At 35.1% G+C, this 24,795-nt stretch overlaps 1 protein-coding gene across 1 annotated transcript in view; it reads left to right on the forward strand.

The window, feature by feature from the left end:
• The window catches only part of LOC118613811 (cysteine-rich protein 1-like), a 142,159-nt gene extending 118,066 nt beyond the window's left edge, over window positions 1–24,093 (forward strand). The window contains 2 exon segments of the mRNA XM_036237651.1: window positions 23,778–24,041; window positions 24,044–24,093. Coding sequence (XP_036093544.1) covers window positions 23,778–24,041; window positions 24,044–24,093 — 314 coding nt within the window.
• Window positions 24,094–24,795: the final 702 nt, after the last annotated feature.

The following is a 24,795-nucleotide window of genomic DNA, read 5'->3' on the forward strand; positions in this document are numbered from 1 at the left end:
TATTCTTTGAGAAAATGGAAGCCATCAGATGAGAGTACCTCAAAATCACATTGCAAAATTACCAGCACCTCTTCTTGATATTGTTGAAATACACCAACCTTATTTCTGCCTCTGGGCCTTCTACTTAAAAAGCTTTTTTTATCAAATTTTCACTATAACTTGTTCCTTAAAGTAATTTAAGACTCTGTTCAATTATTACATTCTCAAAGTGATGCTCCTGGACTATTCCATTGAAAATGCACCAATTTGTTACTTTATATTCCTAAAGAGAATTATTTCCTACATAGACTTTATTACCATATAAAACTATATTGTCTATTTGTGTACTTGTTTTCTATCTTCTTTTCTAGAATGAAAGCAGGAGATTTGTTTATTATATTTCTGAAGTGCCTGACACAGTGCCTGACACATTGCTGCCAAATACCAATTTGAATAATTAAAATCATATCATTAAAAATGTAATGAAAAAGTCTCAAACTCTCTAGACTAAAAAACAACTCTAATGAGAGAAAATAAGCATCTGAATAAATTGAGAAATATAGCATCTTCATGGATCAGAAGATTCTATATTGTTAAGATGTTGTTTCTCCCCAAACTGATGTATAGATTCAACATAAGCCCAATCAAATCATGCAAACTTGATTTTAACCAAGAAATAGACAAGCTAATTTTAAAACTGTGTGAAAATATAAAAGACATATAATAGCAAAGCATCCTTGAAAAAAGAATAAAGTTGGAGTATTTATACTATCTAATTTCAAGTATTATTATAAGGCTACATTAATCAAGGCAGAGTGGTACAGACATAGGGTTAGAAAATTATATCAACAAAATAGAGTCTAGAAAGTAACAAACACATATACAATCAATTAATTTTCAATAGAATCATTGATATAATTCAATAAATAAAGAAAATTCTTTTCAATTATGGTGCTGGAACAACTGGTTGGAAAGAAACACCCCTATCTCACAATGAACATAACATTGAACCTAAATGGGATCACAGACCTAAAATATAAACTGTGAAGCTTCTAAAAGAAAACATAGGAGAGATTCTTCTCATAGGCTTAGGGTAAGATACATTTCTTAGGACACCAAAAGCACTGATCATAAAAAATTGATAAATTGGACTTCATTGAAATAAAACTTCTCTACTCATCAAAGATGTATTAATAAAACAAATAGGTGAGATACATTCTAGGGGAATATATCACAAAGCCTATAGATGAAAATCAAGTGATATCAGAATATATAAATAACTCCTACAAATTAATAACAAAAAAGACAAACAATCCAATTATAAAATGGGGGAAATATCTGCACAGATACTTCTTAAAGTAAGAATATAAATGGCCAATAAGCACATAGAAAAGTGCTCGGCATCATTACTCACCAAGAAAATGCAAATTAAAAGAACAATAATATGTCACTATACATCCAGCAAAATGGTTAACATTTTAAAAACTGACAACACTAAATGTAGTAAAGGATTCAGAGAAACAAGACCTCTCACACACTGCTGGTAGAGCTATAAAGTTGTGCAATGGCTTTGGAAAAAGTTTCGGCAATTAAACATAGAATTATCACATGACCCTGTAATTCCACTTCTGAGCATTTACCCAAGAGATATGAAAACATACATCCACACAAAACTTAAACATGAGTGCTCACAGAAACATTATTCATAATACATAAAAACTGGAAATAGAAATATCCTTCAACATCAGAAAGGATAAACGAATAGTGACATATTCATTTAATGGAATTTTACTCTGCAATAAGAAAGAATGAACTACTGATATATGCAATGATAGATATATCTAAAAAAATAGTTGAGTTAAAGAAGTCAAATTTTAAAAGTATATAATAGGAGTCAATGTATATAAATGTTCTTGTTATCTAGTATTGTGTAACGGACCATCTCAAAACCTAATGGTTTAAAGAAAAAGAATTAGGTGTTTTCCATTCAAATCTTCAATAATGGCAGAGATCAATGGGAATGACATCTCATCTCCAAACAATGTTAGTTGGGCAGCTCCAGTGGGACCTAAGATAGCTCACTTACATGGCTGGCAAATTGGTGTTTGATATGGACCAGAAATTCAGCCAGGGCTGTTTGCCGATAGCCTCAATTTCTTTCCACATGGATCTCTCTATGGGTTACTTGTACTTTCTCAAAGTATGCCAAATGGGTTAGCGGAGTAAGTGTCCCAAGATTCAGGAAGCCAAAGCTGCCAGTTTTTTACAAAATGGGCCTAAAATTTGGCATAGCATAACTTCCACCACATTGTATTAAACTCTTTCAGAATCCTCTTATATTGAAAGGAACATAGATCCAATCACTTGATGAAAAGAATGTCAAAGAATGTGGCCATCTTTAATCTACCAGATTATGCAGTACTAGAACCCAGAAAGCTAATTTAAATTAATAGGAATAAGAATAGCGTTTGCTTTGGGGTGGAGGAAGTAGCAGAGATTGACTGGCAAAGCACAGAAAGGAAATTTCTTGAGTGGTAAAAATGTTCTATATGTTGATTAGAGTGGTAGTTACAAAGATGTACAAATATGTCAAAATTCATCAAATTATAACACAAGATCTATATATTTCACTGTGTTCAACTTAGACCTCCACTTAAAAAATAACTTGATTTAAATTATTTGAATGAAGATGCCTTCTAAGCAAACATATTCAGAGTAGCTGAAGTTTAGGCATCAGCTTATTGTACTCTGAGTTCTGCTAAGAAACACTGTTTTCCTGTTGTTTTTAAATTACTCTAGAAAAAGAAATCTAAAAATATTGTCTCTTAAATCATATTTAAAGCCATTTTTAGGTCAAACAAGCTCACAACTAAAAAGTAAAATGTTAAAATGATATATACATAAATATAAATGTATAGTGTATACACACATAACCAATATTTGATATTCTGGACTTGGTGCCCTTGATGAGCTTTAGGCAATATGAGTTACTCAAGGGATTCTTAAATCACAAAAGAACTACTGGACTATTAAGTATACAATAGTCCCCACCTTATCCATGGTTTCACTTTCCATGGTTTCAGTTATCTGTGGTCAACTGTGATCAAAAAAATATTAAACAGAAAATTACAGAAATAAACAGTTGATAAATTTTAAATTGTGCACCACTCAGAGTAGAGGGGTAAAGTCTCTTACCTTCCCACGTCATTCTGCCTGACAGAGGAATCATCTCTTGGTCCAGTGTATCCACACTGTCTATGCTACCTACTCGTTACTTACTCAGTAGCCATCTTGGTTAACAGATCAGTTATCAGAGACCTCGTTCACAACATAACTTTTATTACAGTATATTGTTATAATTGTTTTATTTTATTATTAGTTATTGCTGTTAATCTCTTACCGTGCCTAGTTTATAAATTAAGCTTTATATGAAAAATGATAGTATATACAGGTTTGGTACTATCTGCAGTTTCAGAGATCCACTGGGGGTCTTAGAATCCCATGGATTAAGGAGGGACTATTGTATTTTATTACATTTCAATTCTTATTTTTGCTTTCTATAAAGTACTAAAGGCAATTCCTTAAAAAATTCTATTAATCAGAATATTCTGTTTTTCAGGAATTCTGGATAAAGAAGAGCACAAATAGAATTTCAGAAATATAAACATTATCATTAATGACAGTTTACTTCAGTGGCAAAATTAAACAGTAATGTGTAGTTTTAAAAATGCCATGAGCTATAGTCCTAACTGTTGCCTCTTGCTGCACAAAGTTTCCTCATGCAAGCCTGCCCTCCAAGTAGAACATCTCAGTGTTTTAGGAATTAATGCTGATGTGTTAGCCACTGACTGTCTTCCAAGAGATTCCCTATTGAAACTATGCCTAGGAGTTTATGTGACTCTGTCTTCTTTCTCTCCTAGCATGACCTTCCCCCAAATCCAAGTTCCTGGCCATTAGATGTTATAGCTGACTTCATAATTGTCTTTGCAATTAGCAGAAAATGGTAATTGCTACCTTTCGACTCCATTCCTTCTTCTGTGCTTACAGACAGTGCTGCCCATTTGACCAGTCTCTTTCTTATGCTGGAGCCTAGGTTAGAATCGAATGCTACACATGCCCAAAGCTTGGTATGTGTGGAAAGAGTCTGCCACTACAGAAAAAGACATGACACCTCCTACTTCTTAGGAATCCTTTTTCCATAACCCTATCAGCCAGTAACTTCAAGAGTACTTCATGGATATCCAAATGCCCTATTGTAGTGCTCCACCGAGTCTGACCTTTCCAAAGTAAACCAGCCCTCAAAGAAATCTCTATTCTCCCCTCACATCCTGATCCCAATCAAGGTCCCCAGGTACTCAGCATAATTAACTAAATAAAACCCTCTAAACTAGAATGATTATAGGCCCAGACTTCACAGCACAACACAGAAATTGATGCCCGATTAATGAAAAAGTGTCAAGAGTAGGGTACATTTTTAGCAGAAACCACTTGTTTCATGCCTATTTTGAGCCTGCATCTAAGAAGGTTCCCTATTTTCCCCCTATTCTGTTGGCTTACCAAAGAAAAAGGTTCAGTGACTTGAAAATCCATTCAGAAACTTACCATCCCATATTATAATGGGTTGAGAGTTAGTGTTTGGGGGAAAAAGGGATGGAATAAGGATATTTTAATGTTTGTTTTCATAAAATTATTGGGGAGTTTTAGGTGAAAGAGTATACTCTGTCTGTACTGGTTCAGCCTTCCATTTTTTTAAATACCAAAATACTTTCACACCAGTTAGTCATCGCCCTTAGCCCCTTTATGGACTTCCTGTTTTTTCCAGACCCTACTCCGGGCCCTCAAAACTCCCTAGAGTCCAGTAATTCAAGGGTTAATATCTGGTATGTCACAGAAGGAGATCTCTGTGTCCCTGCTCCTGCACTATAATGAGTGTCCGTTCTAATTGGTCAGTGCCAACAATGCACCAGTTGATTATGTTAGCTGGTATAATCATATAATTACATACTTTCCTGCTAATCGTTTGTGCACACAGCGTCGACTTCTGAGCTAGCTATAAGAATGGCTTTCTGGTAATGTAAAACACAGTAAATCACATAAAATTCTCTTCCATTTACTTTGAAATGCATTATGTGATTTTTGGATAGTTCAAATCCTTAACTATGTTTTTAGGCTATCAAAAAAGTATCAAAAGTCAATAATAAAACTAAGCTGTTATATTTCCCAGATATTCAAGATAACCAGCACTTTATTGAGCAGTGTCCTATGCCAGGCTCTGTGATCAATTAAACCTTCACAAAATCCCTCTTAGTATCATTATTCCCATTCTACAGATGCGTAATTTAACACTCAAAGTTGTATCTAATATCAAACAGCTCTCTAAATGCTAACACAAAATTGATCAACTTTGTGCCTCTCTTAAAGAAATGTGAGAAATATGAGTGTGCCCATTTTATTTTAGGAAACAAGACTCAGAGAGGTTAAGTAGCTTGCTCAGAACTACACACTAATAGGAACAGATCCTAGTTAAGAACTGAAGTGTTAAGGCTTCCACTCCAGACTCATACTTTCTGAGAATATGAACTTGGTAATATCAAAACTGTAACGTTTGAAAAATAAACAGAAAGAAATAGCTCTGCCCCTGGGGAGAGTTATTTAGATACCTCTTGGCTGCAGCCTCCCACTCTCAATCACCTTGGCATCAGTCTTCATCAGAGCTCATTAGAGTCTTATTGTCTATCTTCACTTCAGAGATTGCCCACGACAGTCACACAGGACTGTGGGTCAACACGGACACACACACACACACACACACACACACACACACACACACACACTCGCACACACTCCCCTCTCCTCACTTCAACAGGATTTTGATTAGTTAGGATTTTTAAAGATCTCAGAAGCTTTCTTTTTGTTTTAGGACACGGTATCATTTCTGTTGCTTACAGCCTCTGCCAAGCAGAGAGCAGAGTTCAATGTTTTCAGTATTACAATGCACTGGGGAAGAAGGAAGCCTGTTCTTACCAGTATGCAAACTCTCATTCTTTCCCTTGTCCAGTAAACAAATTAATCTAATCATGAAAGGACCTGCTAAGAAGAGAGGGAAGCAGAGAGAGAGAGAGAAGGTGGGGATAGAGAAAAACAAAGTTTAAGAAAGGGAAAGCCAATAATAAAGACTCCAAACAGAGATTGCCATGGAAGAAGAAAGAATGTTTCCCAGCTTAAAGGACACTTCTTTGGGTGGGGCGGGGTGGGGGGTTGGAGTGGAGTGGGGCGGTGGGGACTACTTCTGGATGCAAAATAAGCCTCCTACTGTTAGACTATTTAACTCTCTCCAATCTCCAGGGATCCCATCCAAATTAATTTCATTCCTTTGTCAGAGTCTTTCCCTCTTTAGTTATCCATCTCCATCTGTCCTCTTTGAGGGATCGCTGGGCACTTCAGCTCAATATCCTTTCCTGCTGCCTTGTGCTTTCAAGACCAATCTCTCAGAAGCAGCTCGTCCAGGGACTTAGGGAGTGAGAACTAATTGGCAAGGACCATCTTCAACTACCAGAAAACCCCAAACAAATGAAAAATGCCAAGCTAGTTTTAAATAAAAAGCTATTCTTGTAACTGTTAATTCCACAATTACCATGTTATGTAGCACTGTCAGTGAATCTCTCCACTTATGTTTTTCTCTAGGAAATCTGCTTTTAAGGAAGCACTTACACATGTCAAATAATTTAGTAATCAAAATCTGTATGAAATGCAAACCAGTCATTTAGCTAGCATGCCCAAAACAACAGAATCATCTACAGTTTTCACTCCAGGCACAATTGAGATAATCTATTCAAGCTTTTTCATTTTAGGTGAGAAAGCTGAGGCACAAAGGGCCTGAATGAATTTTCCTGCTGCACTATACAATTAGCTACTGGTGATGTCAAGAATAGAAACCACATCTGAGTTCTGGTCCAGTGATCTGTTCTCCCTTGTAAAATCTGAAGCCAGCCAAAGCCAGAAAGGGTTTGCATTTAAAACAATGTGAAGCAGTCTTATATTTATAATAAAGCCACAAGTATAAACATGTGACCACTTTTTCAAACTCCAGTTCTCCTTCCCTTCTACCACTCAGGTTGTGTATTAAGAAAAGAAAGCTTTTCTTCACATAAATTTAGCAAACATTGAAAGAGAAATGTGCTGCCTCAGAAATCATATACAGTGTGTTTTATAGTCCAATTCTGTGTTCTGGGTTATCCATTCTTCTGACTTATCTTGATATTTTTCTCTTCCATTACTATAAATAGCAGGTTGGCTAAATTTTTAAAATACCTATAACAATTTTTTACAGTTTCCCCAAAATAGCCGATGGAATTTAATCATGGCCCCATGCATATCTTCACCTAATTTTCTTCATCCCAGATTTGAAAACTGGCTAGCTATAACTCTATATGTCCTTGCTTCTTCTACTTTATTTACAGTAGACATCCCCTCTTCATTAGTTTTTCTTCTCCCAAATACTCCCTAAATGCAAGTTCTCCCCAAGTCTTTGCTATTAACCTACTCTGGACAACAAAAAAATTTCATCTTGTTTCTTAGCTTTGCTCCTTTAAAAATAAACCATCATCCTTCTTGAAATTCAGTACTTTAAAATTACCCATGATTCCTTCTCTTGTGTTGACATATATAATTAGTTACACAATCTTAACACTCTGCCTTCCATTTAATTTCAATTTAAGTAAAATTTAACAAACATTTACTGCCCCTTACTTTGTGTAAAGCACTGTACTAGGCTCCAAATGCCATGAAAATTAGCAAGTTTGTTTAGCCACTGTTTGTGCTAATTTTTTATGGCAACAATAAGAAATTAATACAGTCTCTATCACCTTGCTGTGGGCCCATTTCCGTTTCACCGCCATTTGGACTACCATGAGAGTCTCCTGCCTGGTCTCTCTGCTTTTCTTCTCCATCCCTCCCTCCTACAAAAGATGTCAGATTTTTTTTTTTCAAGCCTTGGACTGACCATGTCATTCCTCTAAACTGAAGCTCTTAGGGGTCCCCAATACCTGCTAAAAAACATCGATACTTATTATCCTAGCATTTAAGAATCTGGCCCAAAAGTTTATTTCCAAATTTATCTGGATTTCTCTATGGCGATAACATGTCATCCAGACAAATGAATTTAGCCACAGCCTCCAGAGCTCTCGCCTGTATTTCCGAATGCCAGTTTTAAAGGTCCAGATTATAACACCACTCTCATAGCTCACAGTGATTTATCTCTCCACTGAACTTTAGAGTTTTGATTGACTGTGCTCTGAAACCCTGAGGCCATCTGTCCCTAGTGCCCAGGCCCAAAGTAAAGGGCCCCCAGAACTCACAAAGATTCTTAATGCCTGAGAATTGAAACACAGAAAAATCTCAATGAATAGGATTCCCACTTGAAGACATCACTCAGGATTTTGTAAAAATGTGCAAATCTGGGATTTAGTAAACACTCAAGTCAATTAAGGTGTATAAAACAGGATTTTGAAAGCAAGTTTAACACTAATGAAGAAAAAATGTTCCAGACAACATTCTACAATGGCTAGATAGTTCTTTGGTCATGTTTTCTGGGTTCAAATCCTAGATCTATCACTAGGCAATTTTATTTCCATAGCTAAGACCACTATTGATTAAAATAACTGACTGTCCTTGCTCAGGATTTTACTATAAGCAAGCCTATGATTATAGTATTTGGTTTCACATATAGATCTTCCTAACATGAGAGAATCTACTAGCGCTATGGTTCTCATTATAAATTTCTAAATTGACATTTGGGTTCATACATTGGTCTCTTGTGAATTTGGTTATTAAGTCAATAACTTAGGCTAACTATGAAATTACATAAATCAATTGAAGGAACTGAGGCAATTTGCTGCATTGCTGTGGACAATGAAAATAACTTCGCACTATCTGCATCCGAATTATTGAGGATGGTTGTCTGTAATGATCAAATACACCGGATTACTGCTCAACTTTTCACTGTAATTTACATAGATAGCCTTCTTATGCACCTGACATTGTCCCTGGAAGTTGCTCCATTGAAAACAGTAACAATTGCAAAGCATAAATCATTTCATGTTTTAATAACATGACAACAGCAGGATATGCGAGCAGCACACAGGAAATTCCTTTTGAACAATGCTTGCTGAAAATTCAGAACAGGTAAAAACTGCACAATACAGCTGTGTGCTTTAAACCCCCAAAATAGAAGCCAATGACCCTCAGAGAAACCTAGCAATTCACAGTGTGAATTTTATAGTGTTCTCAAGAGCATACTACCTTAGACATATGTTGAATCCCCTAAATCTTGCACTTAAATGAAATTGAAGTGAACTAAGAAGTACTTTTTAGTCTGATTCATGATTCCCTTCATATTCTGGTATTAAGAGCCATATTAATTAATATGCCAATGAACACTTCTTGATAAAGCCCCCTCTCTCTATATATATATATTTTACTTAAATTCTCTCTTTAGTAAATGATTATAGAATTATATAAAGTCTCAAATGCCAACACATGTATCTAGCAAGAAAAGTTGAAATATCTCATGTTTATTTGTATACTTTCTCAATGCATTATAGTAGTATGTCACTGCAAATTATTACAGCTAATCATATGAAATTAAACTCAGTCTTTAGAAAAAAAAGCTGCTCAATTCAGAAACCTTCAGATTAGCAGTAATTCAGAGGCACTGGAGGTTGACAAATTCAACAAGCTCTCTAGCTGACCTTTAAATGATTTTGATGAAGAAAAGGGCAGCTCACTTGAATAGGGAAAAAAGTACTAATCTAAGTGAAAATACTTGGCAAGCATCTGTCAGAGGGCCTGCACTTCTGCTACTTCAGCCAGGGCAGGGCCTCCCTACACACCAGCAGGATCCTTCAAAAATCTGATCTAAAATTTTCTATGATGAAGTGTAGTAAGTTATTTATTTATTTATTTTGCTTAAAAATCACCAGTGGATTTCCATTGTCTCTAGCATGAAATCCTAACACTTAACATGGTTTTTCACACTTTGACCTTAACATAACTTTTCTTCTTTCTCACTTTTCAATCTTTGTTTAATGAAGTTCTTCCAATTATAAAAGTAATGTGTGGTTATTATAGACAAATTGAAATATATAAATAGTAAAATAAAAATCAACAATCAAAACTAACAATTATTATTTATACTTAATTTTATTTCCTGAGAGCTGCTTTTTACCAGATCCTTCTCCTTTTTTTTTTTTTTTTTATTCTTTTCTATATCAGGCCTTTAAGTACATTTTCATCGGTATTTCCACCCCAATATTTAGGAATTAATTAGAAAGAGATCATAATGAAACTATTTTTATCTATAAGGAAATGGAAGCTAAGGAAAATGTGAAAGGGCACTGACTAGGGACAGTACCTACAGCAGAGCTTGTAGCTTGTCCCTAGTCAGTGCCCTTTCTTGTAGCTCTGCTGAGGGTAGGAGACTAGGCCAGTCAACATGACAATATCATCGTCTCCAACTATATCCAACAGGCCCAACCAGGGGCCCTTGAAATGACTGGCATGAGTTCCCCAGAGCACAGTTGAAAAACCATTGATTTAGGTAAACCCTTTCATTTTACAGATGAAGAAACAGAGTCCCAGAGGAATAAAAAAACTTACTCGAGATCAACTGATTAGTAGCAGAGTGAAAACTAAAAACCAAGATTCTATATGAGTCATGGTCACTAATTGCCTAAAATAATATAACCATTATAGCACCTATTTTATGGATGTAAATAGAAATATTTTTAAAGTGTTGAGAACTATGTAGGATCTTGAGATTTTACCCTACTTATAAACTAACAGATAAGCCTGTTAAAATTTCACAGATGCTGACAAAAGGCATGAGACCCCTGGGTCAGAAACAAAGGACTTTGTTACACACAGCAGAAGCAGCAGCTAGAGCTTCACAGACACTTGTTTCAAGTCTCCATGTTCCCCAAGTTTTATGGGGCCAATACGAAAGGCTCATGATAGATGCCTGCAAACAAATGGATTGCATTTAGAGGACAGAAACTCTAAGCTTGGGGATTTGCCATTTTTGTAATAAGTGGAAGCAAGCCTCGCCTTGCTTTTGGAGAAGATGGTACCCTAACTCTCAAGTTTGCTTACTGTAAACACAGCTCTGAAAAATAGTCTAGTAGGGAGTAGTAAGAGCCTTGAATTCTTGGCATACCGAGCATGAATGTGCAGAGACACTCAGGTCCCATGGTAGATTGCCTCTCCCAATAACTATTGTTTAACCGAAATGGAAAAACAAATCTAAGTGGTTATATGGCATAATATCACCGCATCAGTTTTCCCATTCCTTCCTAAGACTAAGATTTGACTTACCACATACAGGAAGTAAATGTTTTTTAAACACTGTGGTACTTTCTAAATACTTTATATACTTCTATAACCACTTATTTCACATATCAGTACTATAGTATGGCTGTTAAACAAGGTAATCTTCCAAATATCCAAACATGGGCACCACTCGATGAGAACGGAAGGTGGCTATAAACAAGTATATTGCATGATCATATCAGCTGCTAAATTATACCAAGATTGAGCTTATGATTAACTTAGAATACAGAAAGTTGAACACCAAGAATCTGATGGAGTATATAAAAAATGTACACCATTTGTTTAGGGATAAGGCAGACAAGTGAGTGCAGGTTAATGATCATAGTCCTAGTCTGTTTGATATATTTCAGTTGGAAGTCAAACCAGAAAATAACTTTATGGCCAAAAAATCTCTGTTATTATGTTCCCCGTTTTCAAATGAATATGAAGAAACCTGTTTGCACAGAAATGAGCTTGTTTAGAAGGCCAGAATAAAGTACAGCTTCAGCTAAAAGGAATTTTCTAAGGGGCAGTTGTTTGAGAAAGGTCAAAACATTCTTTTAATTAAAAAAAAGTAAAATAATTTGGGAGGATGATTTTATATTCTTGATGACATATTATGAGTGACTAAAGCTCTGGGGACAACACAGTGGCACTTAAAATGCCTTTTTTTTTTTTTTTAAACATATTATCGATGAAGTCTATCTGTTTAGTCTCTCCAAGAGGTAAGATATAATTGACAGTGTAAAAAATTTTCTAAAGAAATTAGGTCATTTTCATTCTCATTTGGAAGAAATGCTAAGGCCCACACATGGCTCACAGCCATTCTAATCAGCCATTTACCAAACCAGAAACATCTCATGAAGAAAGGTCTGCTTACTTTCCTCTCATCCTCTCAAATAAAATTATTTAATAATTTATTGGGAGTCGAACCCAACTACATCTTGCCTCATGACTCAAGAACATCCTAATAAGAAAGGCACAATCGACCCTGTCTAGAGAATGAAAAAAACAAAAAAAAAAAACAAAAAAAAACGAAGTACAGAAATGAAGTGCTGTGCGATTCGCTAAGTGTCAGCTGTATGGTAGAACGATATCTGAACAGTAATCTGTAGAGCTATGATATGTTCAATTATCTGAACAATTGTCTTGTCTCTACTTCGCAGACCTAGAACCACTGAGTCAGAGAAAGAGCCAAAAAACAAATCAAAGTACAACTCATATCTTCATTATACCCTTGCCACCACCCTATCACCAGTCCTAAAATAAAAGGAAGCACATTTATCAAGTGATGGGCACCATGTGAGGCATTTTCACGTGTTGTATCATTTTATCCTCACAATAACCCAGTGGGGTGGCTTATTATTTCTGTTCTACAGATTAAAAAAAAAAAATCAGACTTTATGAATTCTTCAGAATTTTATAAGCTGAAAAGAAACTATTTTAAATTCAGCATGCATATTTGAGTTTTTCAATTTAGAATTGGTTTTATGTTAAATTACATGTTGCAACATCAGGGCGGAAAATGGGAGACTGTAATCTTTTTACTATTTATGAGTTCACCAGCCCTGGTAAACTGCAAAATCTGGTGATATATTAGTTTTTGTGGCTGCCTTATCAAACTGTCACATACTTTGGGGCTGAAAACAACAGAAATTTATTCTATCACAGTTCTGGAGACCAGAAATCCAAAGTCAAGGTATCAGTGGGTCCTTCCAACAACTCTAGGAGACCATCCTTCCTTGCTTCTTCCACGAAGCTCTGGTAGCTTCAGGTGCTCCTTGTTTTTTGGCTGCATCACTCCCATCTCTGCTTCCGTCTTCACATGGCCTTCAACTCTGTCTATGTCTTGTCTTCCATCTCTTATAAGGATATTTTTCTTTGGATTTAGGGACCAACCAGATAATCCAGGATGATCTCACCTTGAGATCCTTAACTTAGTTATATCTGCAAAGACCTTTTTTCCAAATAAGGTTACATTCATAGTTTCTAGAGGTCGGACATGGACAAATCTTTTGGAGATCCACCATTTAGCCCACCACGAGTGAGGTTGAGCAATATAATTTAAGAGTCTCTTAAATTACTACAGTATTTTTACTACAGTATTTGCAAATAACTAATGAAAGGCAATCTAAGAATACAATAAGTCATGTAAATAAAAACTCCATTAGGACAGGTTTTATGTATTCTTGTTTTGTTTTTTTTTGTATCCCTAGTGCCTGGCACATACCTGCTTCATACATAGTTGTTGAATGGGTTTTACAGGTCATATATGAAAGTGGAGGGGGAGGGTTCTTAAAGAGAAAGAACTTGAGAAAGCCTTCAGTGATAAGTTGCCCATTGCTCCTGAATATATAGCCATGAAGCAAGATGGGATCTCAATTCTCAGTGCTAAGACTGAGGGAACTGCCAAAAAGAGATGAGTAGGTAGGAAATTGATTTGGCTATAAAGTTTTTCCCTATGAGTTGAGGCCAAAAGTCAAAATTATAATGCCCAAAGAAGCATGGCAGAAATCAGAATTGTGATCCACTCCCATAGGTAGTCTGTAGTATGATTCTCTCAAGTGAAGATGCCAACATAAGTTAGATGTGATATCATGTGTGGGTTAATTTTTGCAGATTAAGGTGGTGACAACCCTCTAAAGTAGGAGCTATCAAGATTTAGAAAGCATCAGGATCCCAGTCAAGAGGACTGGAGTCCAGGGCTAGGATGCATTCCTAACATGGAATAACTACAGTGCTTTAAAGAAACTTACTTGGAATCCCAATTTTGCATACTAGAAAAATACAGTAGGAGTTAAGAGAAGTCTGTGGTTTAGTGGTCATGCATACCTATAAGTTACCACACATACACCACTAGGTTGAGGAATGTATTATGTAGTCTTCCCCGCCCAAGATCTTAGCTTAGGAAATGATGAGGCTGGAGGTCCTCCATGTCAGCAGCTAGGCTGAACAAGGAAAGAACCAACACCTTTGACAAATCAAAGTAGGGAAGGAAGTACATACCAGTCATAGAAAATACATGATAAAATGTGCAATACAAGGGAAAGACAAAACTTGTTTCGAAAATGGTAGATGATATAGCTACAATTATCCTAGTAGTTTGAGAAACAAAGCTATAAAGTTCTGAAGGCATCTAGTTATGAATACGGATGTGAGAATCAATATTTACTTATATACTTTATCTCTTTTAATTTTCTGGCAACTTTTCAGAGTTCCCACAAAGAAACTAAAGATTTAGCTGGATTTAATCATTTTCTCAGGTTAATCAGTGCAGCAGATAGGATTTCAAGACTGCCTTGACTTCAAATAACAAACCCTTTGTGTGACTAGATCTGAATTTCCTCTTTTGAAAGTAAAAGAGACTTCCGCCTCAAGAAATGGTTAATACAATCAAAAGCACCAAACTGCACAGGTATACGGTTAGAGGAAGAGGAAAAGATACCAGAGATAGATATCCTTGTTAGATTATTACAATGACCCAAGTATAAGAAGACAATTCCTATACCATAATGATAACAATAGGAATAACATAAGAAATTATGTTGGTTGAAGTCAATACTGTATTTATCACAAGTGATATACTTAAGCACATAGATTTTTAACAGTTTAATGGATTTAGGAGATAAAACAAAAGAAAAGATGAGGCATGTAAAAGGACCCAAGATATTCAAGCTTCATTCCTGTTTTGGAAAAAAATTACTGGTTGTTTTTTGGTTTTGCTATTAATAAACATAAAATATTTTAAAATATCAGAATACTCAACATTTTTAGCTTCAAATTTCATGAGGGTCATTTATTAAGTAATTCTCTTTGTAACTCAGAAATGTGGACTATAATTTAGATGCTGAAGCCTGTTTTTGCTACTTGATTTTTCTAATGTCAATTGTAGAGACAGAGAAAGATGGTAGCTAGTGAGCAACTCAACTCCGATTTCTTAATTATTAAAATGCAAAATTATCACAGAACTGGAAATATGAATACTAATCACTATCCTTCCAGACTCCAAGGAGGAATCTCTACCAAGTGAAGCACAAATGTGGATGTGAAAAGAAGGAAGAAAATGTTGGTTGGCAGCTTGGGCTTTGGAGTTAGACTGTTGTTTGGATCTCAGCTCTGTTACTTATTAATGGTGTGTCCTCAACTATTTCCCTAAGTCTTATATTCCCTTATCTGTCCATTGAGGACAATTATTCCTATCTCAGAGGGCTGTTTTCAGAATTAAATATTATAATATATGTAAAGAGCTTAGCAAAATGCTAGGCTCATTTTGAGAGATTAATAATGGGAGTTGTTATGGTTAGTGAGATTTTTCTTTCTTCCATTGTGTTGCTGTCTGTGGAGATGCAGGATATTTATGGAAGCTGGCAGTGACATTCTTACTGGGATACCTATTTTCTAAAGCAATCACTACGTCTTCCCTCCCATGCATCAGTAACTGTCTTTTTCCATCTGTTTTATAGACTACAATTTTAAGTAATTCAGTGCAGCTGGGAGAAAAATTAGGCCAGGTGCATTAATTGCACCTCAGATGTGCCAGCCATAGAAGGAAGGAGAGAAAAGACAGTAAGAGCCATGGGAATAGTAGATTCTGGAGGTTTTTCATATATAAAATTAGACAAGGGAAAACTACAGATGGATTCAAATTATCAGGAGTAATTTCTCTCCACATATCACAGAATCAGGCAGAAGAAGGAGGAACAGGTTCCTTTCCAGCCCAGCAAATCCACAGTAGGTAAATGACTGGAAGGTGTGAAGATCACATGCTCTCTAAGAGCCAAGAAGATTCCTCTGAGCCCTAGGTGAAAAGTAACAGGGCCAAGGGAATCCTACACTGGTGTTCCAATACAAATGCCAGGTCTGGTTGGCATTTCCTCACTTGAAGTTAAGAAAACAGAAAAACACAAGCTGAGGCCTATAAAAAATCTTCAAAATAAGAAAAAAAAATTGCCCAATTAAAAAATGAGCAACACATCTGAACAGACATCTCTCCAAAAAAGAGATATACAGATGGTAAATAAGCAAATGAAAAGACGCTCAACATGACATGCCATTAGAGAAATGAAGACAAAAAACAACTGTAAAATACCACTACATAGCTATGAAAATGGCTAAAATCCAAAAAACTGACAATATCAATTACTGGTGAGAATTGGAATAACAGGAATATTCTTTCATTGCTGGTGGGAAGTCAAAATGTTAGTCACTTTGGAAGACAATTTGGCAGTTTCTTAGAAAGCTAAACATAATCTTACCATACAATCCAGAAATCAAACTCCTAGATGTCCTAGGTAATTACATTCCCAACTGATTTGAAAACTTACGCCCACGCAAAAACCTTTATATAAATGATTATAGCAGCTTTATTCAAATTGACAAAAACTGGAATCAATCAAGATGTCCCTCAATGAATGGATAAACAAATTGTGGTATAATTATTCAGTGATAAAAAATATGAACTATTATTCAATTATTAAAGAAATGAGCTATTAAGCTGAGCAAAGACATGAGGGCATGTCTCAAGTACATATTAGTAAGTGAAAGAAGCTATTCTTAAAAGGCTACATACTGTATAACTCCATTTATATGACATTAAACTATAGAAGCAGCACACAAATCATTAGTTGCCAAAAATTCAGGGGCTCGAGAAAGGGCTGAATAGGTGCAGTACAGGATTATTTGTTTTTAGACTGATAAAACTATTCTGTAGGACACTGTAAGGGTGGATATATGACATCATGCATTTGTCAAAATCCAAAGAACTTTAAAGTATAAAGAGTAAACCTTAATATAAACAATTTTAAAAAACCATTTAGAAGGTTGTGGGATCCCAGGATGAAATGCAGACTATGACATGAAAACCTAACTATATTAGAAACATATGAACAACATCATTGAAGGGAGTAGGAGAAAATATTATGGCTAGGTAATTTTGAAAATGAGTAAATTCTGTAAGACTAAAGGCAAAGTAGCTGCACATATGCACTGTACACTAGGTGATAAAACTGCTTCCCACGAGCGTTCTGGTGAACAATTCTGAAACCACTATTATACTGGAACTGAACAAATAAGTAAATGGATTAAGTAAATTAGGTAGAAGTCGATGATGAAAGCTAGGTATCTCATTGTTGAAGTAAGAGATTAGACAAGGAAGGGAAGAATGATTCATGAGGTAATAAATTAGAGTTGAATTTATCAGTATGAACTCATGTCCAGCTGAATATAGATACATGTGAATATATATGGAAAAATATATTGTTATATATAGAGAGAGATATATGCATAGGTTAGTATGCATACATATATTTCTTTGTTTAGCCAAGAGGGCCTAGAAGCTTTAACACCTCAGTAATGATGAGCAGAGTTGGTGCCCAGACCTTGTTTTCTGTCATTTTCAAGAAATTACTGATTTTAGGATTGAAGTAAGAAATAAGTATACAAAATGGAGTATCTTGTGGTGCCCAAAAGTAAAGATCTGCTCAAAAAACAAACAAACAAAAAACCCCACAATGATAAGAGTATGTCAAAAAAGACACAGGAGCCAATGGAAAGATCTACCAAAGATTAAACAATTTGAGCAACAACAACAAAAATTAATTAGTGTTGAATTACAGCCCAAAGATGAAAAGAAATGGTCATGAGTTTATACTGATATAAATAAATGATGCACTGACTGACTGACTGAATGGATAAATGAATGAAAGAAGGAAAACAGAGAAATCTCCCATGCATAGGAACTCCAAATAATCTATGTAGCTACTCTTCCCTCAGAGAGGGGCAGCAAAACTCTCAACCCCTTAAGTGCAGGCTGTACATTGTAATGTCCTTCTGAAGACAGCAATATGGAAAAGTAAGGAAAGAGTAACTTTACAGTGGAGAAATCTGAACACATTATCTCAGCCAGATGACGAAAGTTACTATCAACAATAATAAGCATGTTAATAGTCCGTACTCTTGATACGTTATGATCACAATGGCATTTCCTCCCCCAAATCTATAACTCCAGTCTAATCATGAGAAATAATCAGACATATATCAATTGAGGGACATTCTAAAAAATATCTGATGTGAACTCTTTGAACCTATCAAAGTCATCAAAAACTGTTTTTAAAAACTGAGAAACTGGAACAGCAAACAGGAGGCTAAGGAGATATGATGATAAAATGTAAGGTGGTACCTGGGATGGGATCATGCCTTGAGTTAGGGATTTAGCCCCACCTATATCTCTAATCTTTGGAGTTAAGAGTTCAGAGAACCTTCAGGGGTTCACAAAACACCCCAACCCTTGTGCCTTTTGCTATGTAGGCTGCAAGCTCTGAGGAATCTTGCCCTCTGCACTCTTTGCTTGAGATGTGGAGAGATGAAGCTCCTCTCTTGGCATTCTCCTGCCCCCAGCACACATACACCCTTACTCTGGTCCAGTGTGTTCTACACTTAGCAGCTTTTATTTTACTTTTCAACTCAGAGTTTGAAATATTTTCTAATTTCATCAATGACAAGTTTACTATTTCTCATTCTCCTATTTTTTAAAATTAATTCATTAATTTTTTTTACAGTGACATTGGTTAACGAAATCCAATGTTTAATCTGTACGCTTTAACAGTAAGGCATATATATATTTACATTGCGTGTTCACCTCCCATAGTTAGATTTCTTTCTGTCACCACATATTTGACTACCTTTACCATGTCTACCTCCTCCCTGCCCCTACCCCCATCTTCTGGTAACCACTAGTCTATAGTCCATGTCCATGAGTCTCTGTTTGTTTGTCCTGTTCATTTGTTGCTTTTAGGTTTACATCTCACATATAACTGATATTATGTGATTTTCAATTTTTTCTATCTAGTTTATTTCACTTAGCATGATTATCTCAAGGTCCATCCATGTTGTCACAAATGGCAGTATTTCATCTCTTCTTATAGCTGAGTAATATTCCATTGTATATATGGACCACAGCTTCGTTAGCCAATTATGTATCATAGGACACTTTGGTTGCTTCCATGTCCTGGCCATTGTGAATAATGCTGTTATGAACACTAGTGTGAAAATACCTTTTCAGATATGGGTTTTCAAGTCTTTGGGGTAAATACCCAGTAGAAGAATTGCTGGATCATATGGTAGATCACGTATTAGTTTTTTGAGGAAACTCTATACTGTTTTCCATAGTGGCTATACCAATTTGCAGTCCCAGCAACATTCTCCTAATTTTTAAAGTTGGTTTTTACATAGAGAGAGGGAAAGAAATTTCAAAAAGGAGTAAGCATTAAAAAGAAAAATTAACTACAACACTCAGCACCCTTTCCCCTCCTCCCCTGTATACTGTATTAGTTTTACATTTTAAGATCAAGGAGACTGCAATGGCATTTTGAGGTACGTTTTTGCACTTTAAAGCAATCAGAACAGTTATATCCTATATACATTTTACTATAATAGCAACTGCTGAAACACAAGATAAAATCAATCTATTTTCCTTGAAAATTTTTTCAAATTTCTGGTTAGCAGCAAAAAAAAATTCTAACAGATTGTCATGTGATTTATTGAAGATTTTACATAGACTGCAATAAATTTTCCCATATTTAAGTATTTGCATTATCCAAAATAGTACTTTTCCATTAAATTATTTATACATACTCTGTGAGGTATTGAGCTTCAGGAACCAGTTGAATTTGACTTTTAAAATTTTGTTGAAATTATCACATAAGATTTGATATTACTATCAAACTTTTTCCCCAGATTCTTTTTGTTATACCATTTCTTTTCTTTTCCATGTACCCACTTGATATATGTTAAACAAGAGGGCTCAAAAAAATGAAAAAAAGGAAAAGAAACAAAAATGCTATAAATACACTGTAGCAAGTTAGCAATTTACATTTATAGCATTTATTTGCTAAAGATTCTTTGAAAATTAAAAACAGTAATCAAGATTCTTTTCAAATGAAAGGTATATACAAGACCTCAGGTTCAAATAGCTCATAGTGGCCTCTGTACAAAAGATTTAACTGAAAATAAGTATGACTTTCCTATAACTATTTACCTATTCTCAAATCTTCTATACCCTTAAATAAGTAAAGATAGTTCTGTGTTAGTCTTCTTCACAATATTTGGGCAGCTAACTTGCCACTGGAGCAGTGCTGGATGCATAAACCTCTAGAACTATGGGAATGTGTGTTCTGTGTAGACAGCATAGGCTGCATGCTCTCCTTGGAGAGAGTAGACAATGATCAGAATAGCTACCTAGGACTCACTAAGGGTACAGGTCTATAGCAGCATGACTAACTTCCAACCCCACTAGGTATGGACATGACTATATAATTAGGATTGATTCATGACTGGAACTGACTAGAGAAGATGGAACCTGGGCTGGAAGACATTAATTAGTGATTTCTCCTGTGAGGGAGAGACAGGAATAAACAAGTGAGTTGCTAATCTAGAAGTATCCCCCAATTAAAGTCTTTGTTGGATTTTTTTGTAAAAAATTTTTAATAAAAATTAAAGAGAGTTTCAGGTTCTGAAAGAGGACCTCTTTGAAATTAGTTACACTTTAAGAAAGCCCATATACACTACATAAGTGATATTTCAGAAATCTTATTATGGAAAAATATTAGGTTAGCTGAGGCAAAGAATAAAATCTCCATTTGGCAATAAACCTTATATAAACAACAAAAAAGGAATACACAAAACCAACGAATAATTTCAGGCCTCACTTCTTTATGATGAAAGAGATTTTTCAATGTTTCCATTACACATTCATTCATTAGAATTAGTAGCTGAGAATTAAAGTAAGCTTATACTAGACATATGGTGTAAAACCAATAGCATGAACTCATGCTATAGAAATAAAAACATATCTTTGTAAACATCCATTAAGCATTAATCTTAAATTCTGCAAATTAATAATACAATGTGGAACTTTTTTATGTAAGCCAAGTAAAAGAATGAAATCAGGATTCGCTTATTCTCTAAACAAAAGTGAAAAAGTGAACTGTGTGTCAGAGGTTGTTCTTTTTTGTATACATATGCTCAGACAGTATTTTTCAAATAGTTATCTGTGAACCAATATTTGATGTCATCATATTCTCACCCTTAATGAAGATTTAATGGAAGTATTTAATAACATTTGTAAAGAGTCATATATCTCATCACACTCTCACAATGACTTCATGAGGTTTTATTTAAAGCTTAGAGAAAATAAATAATCTAAGATGATGAAGCTAGAACTCATGTCTAGATATTATAACACTAAATAAAATATTATGTTCAGATAATACATTGATATATTCTTTTTTCTTTAAGTAGTTTCGATTCCAAAGAACTGTTTACTTTTCCTCTACTTTTTAAAAAATCTTCATCTTTAGTGTGTATTTTTTCAAACTCAAACATCAGATCACAAAATCTCTTCCTCCAGCTGTACACTAATATGCTCATTCAACTGTCAAGCAAACATGTGTTAAATGCCAACCATGTTCCTGGCACTGTGCAGGGATCAATAAAGAAGACACCTGCCCCTCACTTATTTTGTTAACATTAGAAGGAAATGTTGAGACCCATATACAATGCCACATGATATGCCTACGACAAACTGGCATGCAGTAATGAGGAATTAATTCAAGTAACTCAGCTAGTTGTCCTTTCTCAACAGGTAGGAACTGGGAAATTGGACTGAGTCAGGGCCTCAGGTTTGAACTTGGCCACAGCATGTGAAAACAGAGCTAGTAGAATCTTAGGCAGACTGTGAAACAAAGATGAGCAGAACATCTGATCAGGTCATGCTAACAAGCTAAGGGAGTATGGAGAAGCAAACTAGCCATATTTGAGCAAAAACAATGAGGCGATATAAAGCAAAAATGGATAGAACTGCAAGGAAAAATAGATAAATCCACTATTATAGTTGAAGACTTCAACACCTCACTATTAATAATGGACAGATTCAGACAGCAAAAAGTCAGTAAGGATACAGTTGAACTCAACATCATCATAAATCACGTTGATCCAATTGACACCTATAGAAAACACCATCCAACAACAACATAATATACATTCTTCTCAACTCATATGGAACACTCACCAAGACAGATCACATTCTGAGCCATAAAACAAATCTTAACAAATTAAAAAAAAAAATCATATACTGTATGCTCTCAGACCACAATGAAATTAAACCAGAAGTAAATAACTGAAAGATGGCTGAAAAATTCCCAAATAATTAAAGATCATTCAATGCATTTCCAAATAATGCATAAATCAAAGAAGAAATCTCAAAAGAAATTTAAAAAAATATTTTGAGGTAAATAAAAATGAAAATACAACTTACTAAATTTGTGTAATGCAGTAAAAGCAGTGTTCACTGGAGGATTTATAGCATTGAATGAAAAGAAGATCTAAAATCAATAAAGTAAGCCTCCACTTTGGGAAACTAAAAAGAAAAAAAACAGAAAATTAAGCCCAAAGAAAGCAAAAGAAAATAATCAAAACTTGAGCAGAAATCAATGAAATTAAATATAGGAAATCAATAAAGAAAATCAATAAAACTAAAACTTTGAAAAGATCAACAAAATCAATAAGCCTCTGGCCAGGCTTACGAGAGGGGAAAAACAGAGAGAAGACACAAATTACTAATAGCAGAAATGAAATAGGGGACATCACTACAGATCTCACAAACATTAAAAGATAATAAAGTAATATTATTAACAATACTATACCCACAAACTTTTGATAATTTAGATGAAATGGATCAATTCTTTGAAAGACATAATGTACCAAAACTCACATAAGAAAGACAATTTCAATAGGCCTTTATCTATCAAAGAAATTGAATCAATAACTAATAACCTTTCAAAGAAGAAAGTACCAGTCCCAGACAGGTTCACTAATGAATTCTATTAAATGGTCAAGGAAGAAATTATTCTCTAAAACCTCTTCCAGAAGATAGAAGGAGGAGGAATTTTTCACTCATTCTATGAGGCCAACTTTACTCTAATACCCAAACCAGAGAAAAACATTAAGAGAAAAGAAAACTGCTGGCTAATATTCCTCATAAACATAAATGTAAAATCCTCAACAAAATATCAACAAATGAAATACAATAATATATTAAAAATAAACGCTATAACCAAGTAAGATTTATTGTAAGTATACAAGGCTGATTCAACATTCAAAAATCAATTAATGTAATCCATTGCACCAACTAGCTAAAGAAAACAAATTACATAACTATATCAATAGATGCAGAAAAGGTATTTGGCAAAATATAACACTTATTTATGATTTTTAAAAAACTTCAGTAAACTAGGAGAAAAGGAACTTCCTCAACTTGATAAAGAACATCTACAAAATCCATACAGCAAACATCAGACTTAACATTAGAAGCTTTTCTGTTAAGACCAGGAAAAAGACAGAGATATTCACTCTCACCACCGCTTTTCAACATCATACAGTCCTGGCTAGCACAATAAGACAAGAAAAAGGAATCCAGTCTTCTGTCTGCTACAGCCTAGCCACCCACACCAGACCTGGAGCCCTGCCCAAGTGCCCCAAGTACAACAAGGAGGTGTATTTTGCTAAGTGGATGATATCCCTGCAGGAGGACTGGAATTGGCTTTGCTTGAAGTGTGAGAAGTGTAGAAAGACAATGAACTCAGGGGTCAATGCTGAGCATAAAGGCCAGCCCTATTGCAATCACCCCCATTACACCGTCATGTTCTACCCAAAGGCTTTGGGTAGGGTAGAGCTGAGAATCACACTTTCCAGTAAACCTAGGCTGTGGAGAACCTACTCCTGACCACTCACCAGACCACTGTTCCTCCAGGCTGATGATGCCTGGCCTTAACCCTGGGCATCTGGGGATCCCCTGTAGACCCCACACCCTCAATAAACTCAGTCCTGGGGAAAAATAAATAATTTAAAAAGACAAGAAAAAGAATAAAAGGTAGACAAATTAGAAAGGAGGTAATAAACTGTCTTTATTCACAGTCGATACTTGTATATATAGAAAATATAAAAGAATCTACACAAAAAGAAAAATAAACTTCAGGGAACTAATAAGCAATTACAACAAAGTTGCAAGATATGCGATTAATATACAAAAGTCATTTGCTTTCTTATACACTAGCAATGAACAACTAGGATTTAAAATTAGAGTCAAAGAAGAACTAAATAAATGGAGAGAAGGTCTATGTTCATGTACAGGAAGATTCAATATTGTTAAGAAGTCAGTTCCTTCCAACTTGATATATAGATTCAATACAATTCCAATCAAAATCCAGAAAATAATTTTGTGGATATCAGTAAATTGTTCTAAAGTTTATATGGAGAGGCAAAGACCCAGAACAGCCAACACAATATTGAAGAACAAAGGCTGACATTATCCAACTTTAAGACTTACTACAAGGTTACAGTAATCAAGACAGTATAGTATTGGTGAAAGAATAAAAATATATATCAATGGAACAAAGC

The sequence above is a fragment of the Rousettus aegyptiacus genome, unplaced genomic scaffold (assembly GCF_014176215.1).
Source record: "Rousettus aegyptiacus isolate mRouAeg1 unplaced genomic scaffold, mRouAeg1.p scaffold_m13_p_1, whole genome shotgun sequence".
In the NCBI taxonomy this organism is placed as follows: domain Eukaryota; kingdom Metazoa; phylum Chordata; class Mammalia; order Chiroptera; family Pteropodidae; genus Rousettus; species Rousettus aegyptiacus.